General features: G+C 25.8%; 1 protein-coding gene across 1 annotated transcript in view; it reads right to left on the bottom strand.

Moving 5' to 3' along the window:
* LOC122854046 (neuroendocrine convertase 1-like) overlaps positions 1 to 12,511 on the bottom strand; it is a 43,807-nt gene extending 31,296 nt beyond the window's left edge. Inside the window, exons 1-3 of the mRNA XM_044154458.1 lie at positions 12,386 to 12,511; positions 12,127 to 12,274; positions 11,583 to 12,055 (exon numbers count right to left, since the gene is read on the bottom strand). Coding sequence (XP_044010393.1) covers positions 11,583 to 12,055; positions 12,127 to 12,274; positions 12,386 to 12,511 — 747 coding nt within the window. The remainder of the gene's footprint in view (positions 1 to 11,582; positions 12,056 to 12,126; positions 12,275 to 12,385) is intronic.
* Between the last annotated feature and the right edge of the window lie 2,466 nt (positions 12,512 to 14,977).

The raw sequence follows: 14,977 nt of genomic DNA, 5'->3' as shown, positions 1-14,977 counted from the left end.
CCACGGATATAACATTGGCAAAGTGTCGGTCGTTCCATTTAATGGTTATTGGACTCTAATCTTTGCTGTCAGCGGCCTGTGTGTGTTACCGTTTCAATATGGCCGACGGCTTAATACCGTACCCCAATATCACCTTAAATTCTCTTCACCCCTATCACACAGCTGTCTGCAACCCCTCATCGCCACTTTGTATATATACCATTTCTATCCTCTTATATGTTTGTATGTCCCATTCTTGAAGATTACAATCACTTCCGCAATTCTCGACGATTCCAATATAGTCTATATACTGTAACAACCAAAACTTGATTACTTGAAACATGCTTGCCACTTTGATTCTACTGTAAATCAAAGAAAAAATTACAAAAATTAATTAATAATTAAAAAAAAAATATCATTATACCTAATTTTGATAGTGACATAATTAATTGTCACAATAATTTTTAATTATATAAACACCGTTCGAAACAAAAATATTTTTCGTTAAAAAAATTCCATAAATTTATTAATTTTTTTATTATTTAACTGCCTTGTTAAGATTCTTTATTTTATTTTTTTTTCTACAGTTATTTTGATAAAATCACAAGTGCTTTTTACGCAGAGACGAATTTTTATTTTATTGTTGAGGTTTATGAGACAATATTCCACTTGAAAGAACACATCCCAATGTCTAAAATGTGATAGAATAAAAAAAAAAAAAAAAAAAAATCAGCGTTAGTGAATTAACTTTCTTATACAAGGGGTCACAATGTTCATACATTACGTATGTGGTTGAAAGCTTTTTAACACTATATTTACTTTCATTCAGACTGTAACAAAAATAAATAAATAAAATAAACTACAGAGTACAGGATAAAAAATTTTTGAGAAAGTTAAAGATTTTCGTGTATTTTTCACCAGCTGTTTTGAGTTTTGAAAAAGACATGAGAATGACCATTACACCTTGGTATGTTCACCTTGTTTTTTCTTATTTTACTTCTTCTTGTTTTTTGCACCAATGGAGACATAAATTTTCAGCTTTCTTCTTCCAACTTCATATCTTGCTATTTTTTTTTAACTTTATATATATTCACCTCGTTGAACATACCAACTTTACAAAAGATACTACCCTCCAATCTAAAACTTGGTTTATAAAATAAAGAAAAAAATGTATTAAATAAAAAAATTATTCATTCAATGTATATAGCATAAAATAAAATAAATAAACATACTCCATTGAATTATATTATATGTAATTTATTTATTGGTAGTTTGAAATAAAATAAAATGAAAAAAAAAAAACAACAACAGAATTAAAGTAGCCTAAATCAAAGTAACTTTTTGTTTTGCAATTAAAATATATAGCTGTTGAATGTTGTTCAAGAGAAATGGAAATAGGCCCTTGGCACTTTTACCAAGGTATAAATCTCAGGGGTTGTGAATTGTATGGTGAGATGAGATTGGCGCAACGGGTTGCGCACTAACTTCCGGTTTCTTGGTTACTTGTAAAGCTCCCATGTGGCAATTTGTTGGATATATACAGTGAAGAGACATTAAATTGGTATATATTTGTATAGTATGTTGGCTTGATATATGATTCTGTATCACTTATATTTTACATAAACGATATTACATGTATAAAATTTACTGTATTTATTTTTATAAGTTTATAGAAACTACCAAGGTGTTCACAAACTTGTCACTCAGAATAAAACTATATTTTAGTTTGTTGAATAGAATGTATTATTTCTGTTTTAAAGTATTATATTACTCTTCACAAGAGCGACATTATATATACACTATTTATTTTTATTTTTAACAACAAATAATGATACTTTGTTTTGCATATTTACAACAATATTTAACTTTGTTTATTATTTTTACAATCATGGGTCATAATAGCTTTAAAATTTAAAAGTCATATCGATCCACAAACTTATTTAAAATACTGTCAAAATAACGCACAAGTTATGGATGCTTTGAAAATTTTATTTATTTAATTTTTGAATGAATGAGTTTTATAAATAAAATAAAAAAATTATTTTCTTCTCAGTATTTTTAATATTTACAATTGTAAAAATATTCTTTTACAGATAAATTAATTTTTAAATTAAAAATTTAATTTTAAATATTTGTAGTTAAATTATTTAACTGGAAAAATTAATTATAAATTTTATTTTTTTGTTTTATATAATATGTGTAATGAGAAAAATAAAATATAAAATGTTGGATTTACAGATGATACGATATATTTACGAGGAAAGAATAATACATTGAATCATGGATCAGAGAATGCCTTTTCAAAAGTTTTTTTTTTTTTTTTTATTTTCATCGAGCTTTTGAAGCTCGGAACAATATCTGACTTGAGATTGGGGTCGCGAACCGTCCCGTGGGTAAGAAGTGTTATCTACGCTTCTCCAAACTCGAAAACTAGACTTTTTTTTCTTCTCTATTACTCTTTATGTACTGTCTCTTCACGTACTTTGTCCTTTTTATTTCTTTGTCATTTATTATATTCGTCTTTTTACAAAAAAAAAGCTCACAATTTTAATCATTACAGTTTTGATACTTTTTTTTTTTTATTTTTCTTGTTTGAATGTGTATTATTCTTTTTCAAATAGAAAGAAAAAAAAAATTTAGCTCGTTATATTTACTTTGTAAATAAATAATATATATTTGATTTGTTGTAATGACAAATTTAATATTTATTATTATAAAAGTTTATTTCTTATTGATATATAAATTTTTTTATAAACTTTTAAAACTTTAAAATGACATTTTCAATCATTTAGTGAATGTTGGAAAATATTGAACGACACTGAATCAGTTGAAACGAAGAAATTTTCAAGTTTTTAGATAATAAAATGAACACACGTGTGACCAGTCTTGACGTCTCTTCATAATCTGAAAAAGTATCTAAAGAAATAACATACATTCACAAAAATACACACACTTGTTTGAAAAAAAAAATAGAGACGTATGAGATTGGTAAAAGTCATCATGGAAAAACTTATTTTTGTGAACGCGCGGCTGATGCAAGAGTCATAAAAAAAAAATGGAGAAAATATATAAAGAAAAAACTATACGTATATATTATATAAATAAAAATTGAAAAAGAATCAAAGAAAGAAAAAAAAAATAAGATAAATAATAAAATAAATATATTATTAAAATGAAAACTCGTGAGGATAAAGAGAAAGCAGCTTGAAAAGTCATGTGATGTTGCAAGTCGAAAAAAGCTCAACGAGAATTTTTAAAGATGCTGTAAACTCGAGGCCAGAAAGAATCAAAAATCCTGTAAAACTTTTCCCGTCAATCCCCAGTTAGTTGGTGTTTTTGGCACACGTTACTAAACTTAAAGGAATAAAAAAAAATAATAATAACAAAAATATTTATAAAAAAAATATAAAAGATAAAATTAAAACATTTTCAAAAATAAAAAAAATACAGTAAAAAATATCGAAGAATTATTAACAATAGAGTTTGATTTCTAAAAAATTTTACATAAGAATGGCGTAGCTCCAAGTATTTGTTAATTTTTACGATTTTAAAAATAAAAAAAAAATTTTTTAATTACTAAAAATTATTGTAAAGCATTTAGGCTCTTTTTTAATTTAAAAAGTTTTTTTTTTAATTTGAGAAAGGTTGAACATTTATAGATCCAAGCTCTATTTATTTAAAGGATTTTAAATTTAATTTTTATGATGATCAAAAACTTTTTATTTAAATTGGTATATGATGAAAGATTTTTGACAAGTATGTTGACATGATACTCCACAATGTTCAAGACATGATAATCATGCAATAAATGGCTAATTTTGTGGTTTTAAAAATTCAAGTGGTTAAAGAAAATCTTAATCTAACAATTCAAGTTTACCATCAAAAAGTTTAACACGAATATCTTGCGCCTCTTTGACAAACACGCGATTTATAAAGTCTTGAGTAAACTTTATCCTCCTCAAACTTTTGATGTTTTCAGAAGTCCATCAGTGGTTATGAAGATTGATCTTTTTTTTTTTATTTTTATATTTTTTATCTTTGTCATTTTCTTCGCCTTTGTTATACTTTTTTTTTTTTTTTTTGTTAGTAAAACCGATGAAAAGTCAATTTAGCGTCTTCGATGGATGCCTCAGCTATTATAGTAGATGACTACATATAAGTTATGTATATAGATGGTTGAATTGCGTTGGCATGCGGGCATATATAAAGGAGAATCCACTTGGATCGCTACATTGGCTTTTACCGTTCCAACTACCATCATCGTCAAGCAACGTCGTCTTCCTATAGTTGATATTTTCAGTCCGGCTTCATCACTTATATACTCAAATTGAATTCCAATACACTCAAAAAAAAATATTATCATAAAAATTATTTTAAGCATTACATTACAATATATATTTTAAATTTATATTTCATTTTTTAATTAAATTCGTTATTTGTATTTATTTTTTCATGTTAATTGTCGTATAACTTTTTAATTTTATCTATGAACTCTATGAAAAACTTTTCTATTTATGTGGTTATACATAAATTTAAGATAATTTCTATTTTCTGCTGCTGTAAATTTTGAATTTTCTGGTGTTGGCGTTAAACGTTTACGACTTTTCTTTGAATCGTTAAAAACTATACTTCTATAAATCAATAAATTTATATAAAAATGAATAACATTAAAAAATACATGTAAAAATAATATTGTCGTAAAGATAATATTACATAGTAAAAAGTTATATTCATTTATTTTATAAATTTATAAACGAGCACTAAAAATAATGAAGAAATAAAAGATCATTCGGTGATCAATATTTAGAGAAGTTTGATAATAGTTTGTCAATATTTGTTATGACATTAGAACAGATTTTGAGAGTTAAATTGCAGTGCATGTGTATGCATTGATGATTTAAACATTGAATTATATTATGTAATTTGACTCATGTCTTGTAAATACCATGGTTGTATAATAAATCAAATGCTAATTCCCATTACATTAAGCTTCAAGTCATTGAATAATTTTTATTTGAAAATGATTTTCTTTATTGAAATAACAAAGTAATGTTGCCGCGATAGACGATAATCACGATACGATACGATACGATAATCACGATAGACGATACGATAATCCAAATTTTTATCGTGACGATATGGCGAGACGATACGAGAATTTCCTCACGATAATTACGATAATGCGATAATAGCGTCAAAAATTTCAAATGAGCTATCCTCGTAATTTTTTTTTTATTAAATTGTGTAAGACCCCAGCAAGTCTAAAAAAAAAAAATGGGAATTTTTGAAACCGTCAAAAGAGGGTAGGGAGTGGATTTTAAGGGTTTTTAATTTTTTTGTCAATGATTTTAAGTGTTTTTAATTTTTTTGTCTATGGCAGAATTGAGCTATCCTCGTTATTTTTTTTTTATTAAATTGTGTCGAACCCCAGCAAGTCTAGAAAAATGAATTTTTGAAACCGTCAGTGAGTGGATTTTAAGATTGCCTATGGCAGAGTTGAGCTATCCTCGTTATTTTTTTTTTATTAAATTGTGTAGAACCTCAGCAAGTCTAGAAAAAAAAATAGAAATTTTTGAAACCGTCAAAAGAGGGTAGTGAGTGGATTTTAAGGGTTTTCAATTTTTTTGTCAATGATTTTAACACTATTAACAAAGACCGTTTTTTCTTATTTAATTTTTTTATTTTAATTTTAATATTTTTTATATTATTCAAATTATTTTTAAATTTCAAAATCTAAAATTGAATAAATATATTTTTAATTATCAATTTATTACAAAAATTAAAATCCAAAAATTTTTTTTTTTTTGAAAACTCAACGTTGCAAGTATAAAATTATTTAAAATAAACAATTTTTTTATATTAAATTAATCTTGTCTTTTAAAACAGACCGAGAAATATTTTTATTATTTATTTTTTGAAATTGATATTATTTAAATTATTAATTTTTTCATAAACAAATTAATGTTATTCTTGAAATTTTGTATTTAGTTTCTTAATGCGGTTTGTTCAATTCTTGAAATACCACATTGATGCAAATAATTCAAGAGGGACTAATTTACACCACAGTGTATCTTCTATGGAGGGCAGCTGGCTCAATTTTCATTCTCCTCGTATATATACAGTAGACATATACCGTTCAAGTTATAGAAGCTGGAGTATTGGTGTGCCCTTCCGGTCACCACTTACCCCATTCCCACAATTCCACTATAAGCAGTGACCTGTAAATACATATATCTATATATTCCTTTACCCCGAATACCGTACCCTCTCAATTTCCCTCAGGTGTATACTCTTGTCGTTGCTGAACTCCCTCCTTCTTCGTGTTACGACAATTACGTAACGGAATGCAGATTGTGGTTTGATACCATAACCATACAAGAAGCTCTCTCGGGCTATTTTATAAAATTTTTAAAATTTCTGGTTTGTATTTACCATGTCATTTATATATCTATGTACACAAAATAACCCATGAAAATCACTATAATCACAGGGGATATCTGTATACCCTCAAGAGTCAACCAACAATTGCTTCAAAATTTATTTCAACTTAAATTAATATATCGAAATTCAATTTAATTATTCATGCTAATTATTTTACTCCAAATGAATTAACAATAACAATTAAAAATTAAATCGAATAAAATAGGAAAATATTCTACGTTTTATTGGCTGAACGGTTTCGAGCATGGAAACTATTTAATTTCATTTTATTGAATAATTTTTTTAATGTTATTTCGTTGGCTTCATAGTTTTCAATATTGTTAAAATTATGGTTATTAATTTTCACAAGAAATATATGAATAAATAAAATAATAATTAAAAAATTTTCTTCTCGGTGAATCAGAGTATTCAAGGTCAAATTTTATTATATTTTTATAACACAGTGGACAGTAATTAATAAAAATTAAAATAAATAACTATTTGCTATTTATTAATTATTTAATGTTAGTTTAATTTTTATGTAAATATATTTTTATCATTTATAATATTAATAATTATTTAATTTTACTGCAATTTGTATTAAATTAAATTTATTTATATATTTTATTATATTTGTTTGTATTTTTTTTTTTTTTTTTCGTTTATTTTAATTTTAATTATTTGTTTGTTTTGTTTTTTTTTTTTTCTTTCTTTCTCTCTCTTTCGTACCTTCAAGCGTTAACCCGTTGGCTCGTGCCCCGTTCCCCCACTCGAGAGTCCAGTGAGACAATTTTTTTTTTTTTTTTATTTCAGTTTTGTCGTGTAGACGCGCGTGTGTGCATCGTCCTGAAATAATTATTAACATAATTTTATTAATTTATTATCATTGAAAATAAATTATAAAAATATAATAATTTAATAGTTTTAATAATCGAGTAAACGTTGATGTTATAAAATAACTATTTGCGTGTATTTTTTATGTGTTTACTGACTTTGTGAGAAAAAAAAAAAAGACGCCGTAATTTATTCGAATAATCTGAGTGCTGTTTTCATTATTATTACTCCATATTATTTTATTAAAAAAAAAAAAAAACTATTCGAGTACTGGAGGATGCTGTTTTGTGTGTTGTTAAAGTGATAGTTTAATTTAATTTTATATTTAGGTATTTTATATAATTAATAACTAATTGGTTTTTGTGCAAAAAAAAAAAAAAAAAAAAAAAATATGACGCAGTTTGTCAAATCGGGATTTTTGTCGTGACTATTGTGTAATATATTTATAATTATTAATTTGACATTATTTACAATCCGTGGCTAAAATATTTTTCATATATTTAAGACGGATTAATTAAAAATATACGAGTAATCATTTTTTTATCGACAAATATTTTTGTAGTAAGATGGTCAGTAATGGCGGATTTTTTTTCACTATATTACACCGCCCCCCTTTTAATAAAAAAAAAACACAAAAAAAAAAAATGACCTCGAATGTCGGCCATCTTGTTACCGTGTGCTATAATTATTATAATGAAAAATAAAAAAACCGGAAAATGTAAATAGTGTTTTGTTGATTTTAAATTATAATAATTAGTTATTATCAAAAATTAATTAAAATATGATTATGTAATATATTTAATTGTGATAATTACGTGAGTGAAGTTAATATTTGTTTTTTGGAGTATTTTCGTCAAGAAAAATGATGACGTAATTGTGTTTGAACATAACATGGTACGTAATTTAATTTTCATATTTTTTTTGACAAATTTCATTTTACATTACATTTTTCTAATTAATTAATATTTTATCAATTATAAATAATAATTAAAAGTGAAAAAAAAAAATATTAGGTAAATAATAAAATTTGAGTAAAGTATGTCATTTAAAATAAATAAATAAATAAAAATTATTAAAAGTAGATAAATAAATGGAGCGTATAAAATAAAAACAAATAGAATGAAAATAAAAAAAAACAAAAAAAAAAACAACAACATGAATCTTGATGCATGTGACTGTCAAATACTCTTGTTTATTTTTTTTTTTTTATTTTTTTTTTATACAGTATTTTATGGCTCTGTTTGATTTTGATTTTTATTATTTCATTATTATTATTTAATTTGTTAAATTTTTAATTTCAATTGATTTTATTATTTTTCTTCAATTTTCGTAGTGAATTTTTTTTTCTTTTTCGTTGTCAAATGGTCAGTATAATAAAAGCTGTATTAATATTTTTAAAGTTCAACCCATTAAAACATAAACTTGAAAATTCATAAATTAAAAATAAAAATAAAAAAAAAAATTAACAGATAAAAATAAAAAGCTCACCTAAAAATAAAGACGACTGAATTTTTAATTAATTTTTATTCGCGAATTATTTTAAAATAAAAGTAATAATAATTTATAAAAGTGATAGCTCTATTTTTTATATAAAGAGAGATATATTTATAAGAAAAAAAAAATCTAAAAAGTCAATTTTATTTGTCGAGTCTATTATCATTTAAAACGAGTTTTGATATTCATGAAAAAAAAAAAACAAAAAAATAAATAAAACCCTTATAATTCTAATAAGATATTTCAAAAAAAGCAAAAAATAAAAACGAAGCGATATCAGAATTTTTTCATTCATCTGGTTTAGTGTTAACGAATGAATTTATTGAGTTAACTCATCTAAAATTGTGATCACGCTTTGTGATGTGATAATATCAAGGGGTATACCTGAAAACGTTTTGAAAGATTATTGGTGGTTCGCGTATAGGGAGAGAAATTTTGTTCAAGGTAAATGAATAGAAGGATGGTGTGTAAGATTTTGAGAGTCTTGATATTGCTTGATAAATTACCGATTATGATAACGACACCAAGGCTTCTCATAAAAGATGAGTAGAAAGCAGAATGAAAAGGTTACTCTTCGAGTTTTCGTCTTGAAAATGATGATGACGTTAAAAAATCAATTTTCAAAGTAAAGATATTTTTTTAAAATGAAAATGAGATGAGAAAAAACATCAAGTATCACATCTTTTTATTTTTTCCATTTCCAATTTATTATTTTTATTATTTTTATTATATTCAGTTGCGTAAAGAAATATCACTGCTGACGAGTGTCTTATTTACCCTCTATACCTATTTGCAAATTTTCGTCAAGATAAGTCTCCAATCGACTGAGCAACACTTTTTATATGCTTCAGGGTAAAAAAAATATCCTTAAATCCTTCGTCTTTTCAACACCCAGCCAAATATATGTATAGATTTTTACAAAATAAAAAAAATATATATATTTCACCCTCAAAAGCTTTACTCTTTTCTTTATTTTTTTTCACAGCATTTTTTCACTTTTATTATTGTCATTATTATTATTATCATTATATTTTTTACCTCAACTTCGCGTATCGATAAATGTCTTTGTTATTATTCCAAGGAGTAAAAATAGATCTATATACGAATGGAATTTTTATTCCCTTGAGTTCGTAGCTCTTCCAATAATTTCTGAATCATCTTTGTGTGCGCGTGGCTCGAATGGATTTTTTACAAAAAAAAAAAAAAAATAGAGCGATAAGATAAAAAAATAAAAAAAATAAATTCAAGGCAATCAAATAGTGTGAATTTTATCTTTCTACTATTATTTATTTTTTTATTTTATATTTATTCGTTTGTTTTATATTTATAAAAGAAGATCTCATTGATTTGATTATTTATTTATTTTTTTTCATTTTTTCAAGTTGTAATAAATTACATTTATTATATTGTTTTTTGAATAAATATAATTTATGATTAAGTGTAACAACATTTATTCGCTTCTCACTGTATAATGAGATTAATGATTGGTTGGCCTCGTCATGCACCAGGTATTTTATCATGTGACTAACGATGCAATGGCCACGACAGCAAAATCAAGTTCCATACAAAATGAAGGGCGGAAAATTTATTCTGTCGTGTGATCGCGTGTCGTATCAGTTATATCATTCAAACCACTTTCATATTGTAGCACAAAAGAGAAGTGTCATGTATATATAGGTTAATGATTAATTTACAAGTTTGTTATTAAATTATTATTTCTTTTTTTTTTTTCAAAATAATTATTCAACTATTAAATGAATATATAATTTTAGTGATAAATCAAAAAAAATTTAATCTACAGATAAATAAATTTTTTTTGCATTTTATAATTGTTTAATATGAGGGGCTATTTAATTATCTGATTCATGGCTTGTTATGATTTTTTATGACTCACGTATTATTGATTCATTTGTGTGCGATAACATTTGTTAATTTATTTTCATTTTTAAAATTTTTTTTAGAAAATATAAAAAAAATGGAAACTTATATTTTTTTTTCTAAAAAATTAAAATAAATTCAATACTTGTCAGTTGCTTATTTATTTATTTTTTAAACATAATTATATTTAGTACAATATTATATTTTTATTGGAAATAGTTTTTATAAAATTTGCACGGATTTTAGATAGTTGTGCCAAAAATTTTTCATCTTGTACAATAATAATTCTGAAGTATGGCGATTCATATTTTTTTGTATCACACATAAATGGACCAGCCAAAGTTAAATGTACTTTTCGATTTCTTGATATTTCTGCTGCTTTTTCAAAAGATTCGTCAGTTATATTTGTGTCCCCAAGACAAAGCACGCCCATCTTTGGTGAATTTTCAAGAATTTTCGTGACTACATCATCAGTAACGTTATTGCAGTATGGAAGCTTTAATGTCTCCAGGTTTTTGAGCAATTTGATTGATGAAGAATCAATGACGTTATTAATACCGGATAAACCAAGATGTAGTAAATTCATCTTGGAAATTGTTACAACACCATCATTAGTTATATAATCCGAAAGAAAGTTTAACGTTTTTACTTGCTTTAAGATATTGGCAATAGTATATAAACCATCATCTGTAATTAGGTGTCGCGCCAACTTCAGTTCCTCGATATTTCTAAACTGTTCTGATATATTTGTGTTCCAGATATTATTATAATTAGTATATAATGATATCTCATTTTTCCGATAATCGATAAACTCTTTGGATATTCGTATACCACCAATTTCTAATCTTTTCAGGACCTTTAGTTGACGAAGCACCTGCAAACGAAATTATTCATAAGTATATGTTGAAATATATATGTAAAAAATTAAATAGAATATTTTTGATTTTTATTTGTGATAGATATGAAGTTTAACTTACACAAACGGTTTCTTTTGAAAAATCACAAGATAATTTATCTTTCCAATTTGACAGAATCAAATCAGTCAATGTATCAGCAACTTTTAGTAATGAATTGATTAAAGTATAAGGTATAAACTCATCTTTAAAATCTTGAAATATAATTGCTAATACTTTGAGCTTAGATAGACGTGAAAATGCATCAAATAATATTATATTGTCAACATAGGTAAATCTCAATCGAAGTTTTACGAGGTTTGGACAATATTCATTAATAACTGGCACTATGTTACAATGGCCATAAGCTGTCAAGTCTAACTGTGTTAAATAACGACCACATTTAGAAAGCAGTGATTTTAAAAAACTAAATTGTTCATCGAGTGTTGGATATTTTTTCAAACAACTTGGATACTCATCATATTCCCAATGAGTTAGTTCAAGTTTCTTGACATTACCCCAAGATAACCCAAGAACTCTTCTCCACTTTTGACATACTAAAAATTAAATAAATTATACAAATATATTAATTATCAATTATTTTATATTGTAATTTATTGACGCATACCCAGTGCAATTTTTGGTCTTTCACATGCTGGCACATACATGAATATTGTAGCCAGACAATCATCATTAACAAAGTCAATTGTTATACTTTTGGTGTGGTCAATTATTATAATTTTGGCGTTCGAATGATCATGATCCTCATAGTACATCTAAAAAAAATAATATTTATATTTAATAATAATATTTATATTTTACAATATTTATTCAATAATTAATATCTACAAGCATGTTTTTACTGCAGTGATATATTTTAGACTTGCCTCATTTTTTTTTTCATCATAGATGATATAAGTCGACAATTCGTCAAGCCAAATTGAAATTTCATTCGACACCTCACATTCTTGTGCAAAAATTTCTCCTAACCCTTTTTTTCTAAATTCTTCCATATTTAATTTTTTCCAATTTTTTTTTTTTTTTTTTTATATCTAGCAGAGAGAAGACTTTTCATCTACAGAGAAAAGTATTTTCTCTGTATCCAGCTGGTGGTAAAAGTATGAATTAAAATAATAACAGTTGCCACACACAGCAACACTAACATCAAAATTTGTTAATTATCTAATTTTCTTTTTTTTAAATCATAAATATTAATATTTAATATCAAATAGACTATGTAGAAATTTCTAGTCTTCTTGATTAATATAATCATGATTCATGAGAATGGATTATTCCAGTTGAGTGAGAAATTTAATCTGTCGTATACTTATTCAGGGAAATAAAAAAAAACTATCATCTTTTTTATATCGACGTATTAAAAAAAAAAAGCAGAAATAATTTTTAAGTATGGCGATTCATATTTTTTTTCATCACACATAAATGGACCAGCCAAAGTTAAATGTAGTTTTCGATTTCTTGATATTTCTGCTGTTTTTTTAAAAGATTCGTCAGTTATATTTGTGTCCCCAAGACAAAGCAGGCCCATCTTTGGTGAATTTTCAAGAACTTTCGTGACTACATCATCAGTAACGTTATTGCAGCCTACCTGCAGTAACCCCCCTTAAATTTTCACTAAAAAATATAAATAGTTAAATTTATTTGATTGTTTGTTAATTATAAATAAAATGTTGATAGTAGAAAAGACCCATTGAAATTGACGAGAAAACATAAACAAAAAACAAGGAACATATTTCCATAAGTGGGCCATAGTGCTAGACAGTTGACTTGGATAAAATTGACGAGTGACCCACCAAATGAATAGTCCCTTGATAAAACACCATATGGTAAATAGTTAAACAAACTATTTTACAATATGTATACTAAATTTACTTGAATTGAAAGCTCATTTTCGTCTCTGGTTGTATATATAGACAATCAGCATGTTGTATTTTCTCTTGATTGTTGTTTGAATACACTGAATCTATGACTAGTGATAGAAAGAGACGACAAATTTGTCATAATGAATGACCCCAAAATTGGTTAGTTGGTTAGTTGGTTGACATGCGTAAATTTGACCTCTGATTTTGTGTATTTACAACAGTCACGTTTTTTAAACCACTTGATTTTATATTTTCATAAAATTTCACGCACAATGACCTCATCATAAACCCCTTTTTCATTTATTAAAATTAAAATATGAATTATTAATTTATGATACTATTATAATTACATAAATTTACATTATGTCATACTTGTGAATACATAGCTTGATTTATTATACGTCTTGAATTTTTTTTATTTATTTTTTCAAGTTTAAAAAGTAATTGGGTGTGAGGTATTACGTAAATAAAATAGTATAGGCAAAGCTTTGAACTAGCCACCTGTAGAATTCAACGGTGAAGAGACGAGTACAATTTTTACGTGACGATACACCATGATTTTTAGAGTAAAATGAAAATAAAAATTCTCCATTCCTTCTTTTTGATCCATTGGTAATGTATAAATAATATTATTCAAATAAAATATATATACATTTAATTGAGTTGAGGAACAGAAAATCGATTCCCAACGTCTAAAATATAATCTATTAAATTTATTATATTTTTTTTCATCATCTTTATTAATGATACATAAAAAGCATTGGATCGTAGTGGTAGTCGTTCTATATTACACGACCATTGGGTCATATATAGAATGAAAAGTAAAGCCAACACGCGTTGAGCTTCATATATAGAGGAATAACTTTGACGTCATCTAGCCATTGAATTGTGCAATCGTTAAGGGACACCAGTAGTGTCCGTCGATTCGAATGACGACATCCAGCGATCTGGAAAATAAATCCCATGCTTTTTTCTGCTCACCACCAAAGCAACCAACCAACCAACGAATGAACAGTCACTTTCACGTCGTGTTCTACTGAGGTTATGAACTCCCACTGGTCATCTACTGCTGCTGCTGCTCTTTTTATTTTTATTTTTATTTTCTTTGCAATTGCCACGTGGTTTTTTTCCCTTGTTGGCTATATTTTTTTTTCTTCTTTTTCATCCTTCTCATTTTTACCCGATAGACCAAGTATTTTCTCTAGAGGCTTTTGTAATTTTCACGGTGTGTTGTGTGCAGTTGGCCTTGCTCAATTCAAGTGAGCTTTGCGCTTTTTGAAAAATCAATTATCAATAGTTATTATTGCCATTTATTTTTTTTGCAAATAATTTTATGTCAATTAAAGATAATTTGAGTTTTATAATGTTTTATTATTTTGTCGTGAAAAAGTTTAATTGAAGCTGATGTTGCTGGAGCAGCCCATGGATATTGTCCAACTTTTTAGTTGGTATATAATTTCCTTTAAACTTTTGAAACTTACTCGACTGGTCATTCGCATAAAGTAAACGCTGCACGTTTTATTGTGAATAATTTAAATAATATAAATTTTGAGCTTCCAAAATTTACGTAAATTATTATTGTTACGAAAACCGAGATAA

This window comes from Aphidius gifuensis, linkage group LG4, assembly GCF_014905175.1.
Source record: "Aphidius gifuensis isolate YNYX2018 linkage group LG4, ASM1490517v1, whole genome shotgun sequence".
Lineage (NCBI taxonomy): Eukaryota > Metazoa > Arthropoda > Insecta > Hymenoptera > Braconidae > Aphidius > Aphidius gifuensis.
The sequence above is the reverse complement of the archived record's forward strand: the minus strand, read 5'-3'. Positions and strand labels throughout refer to the sequence as shown.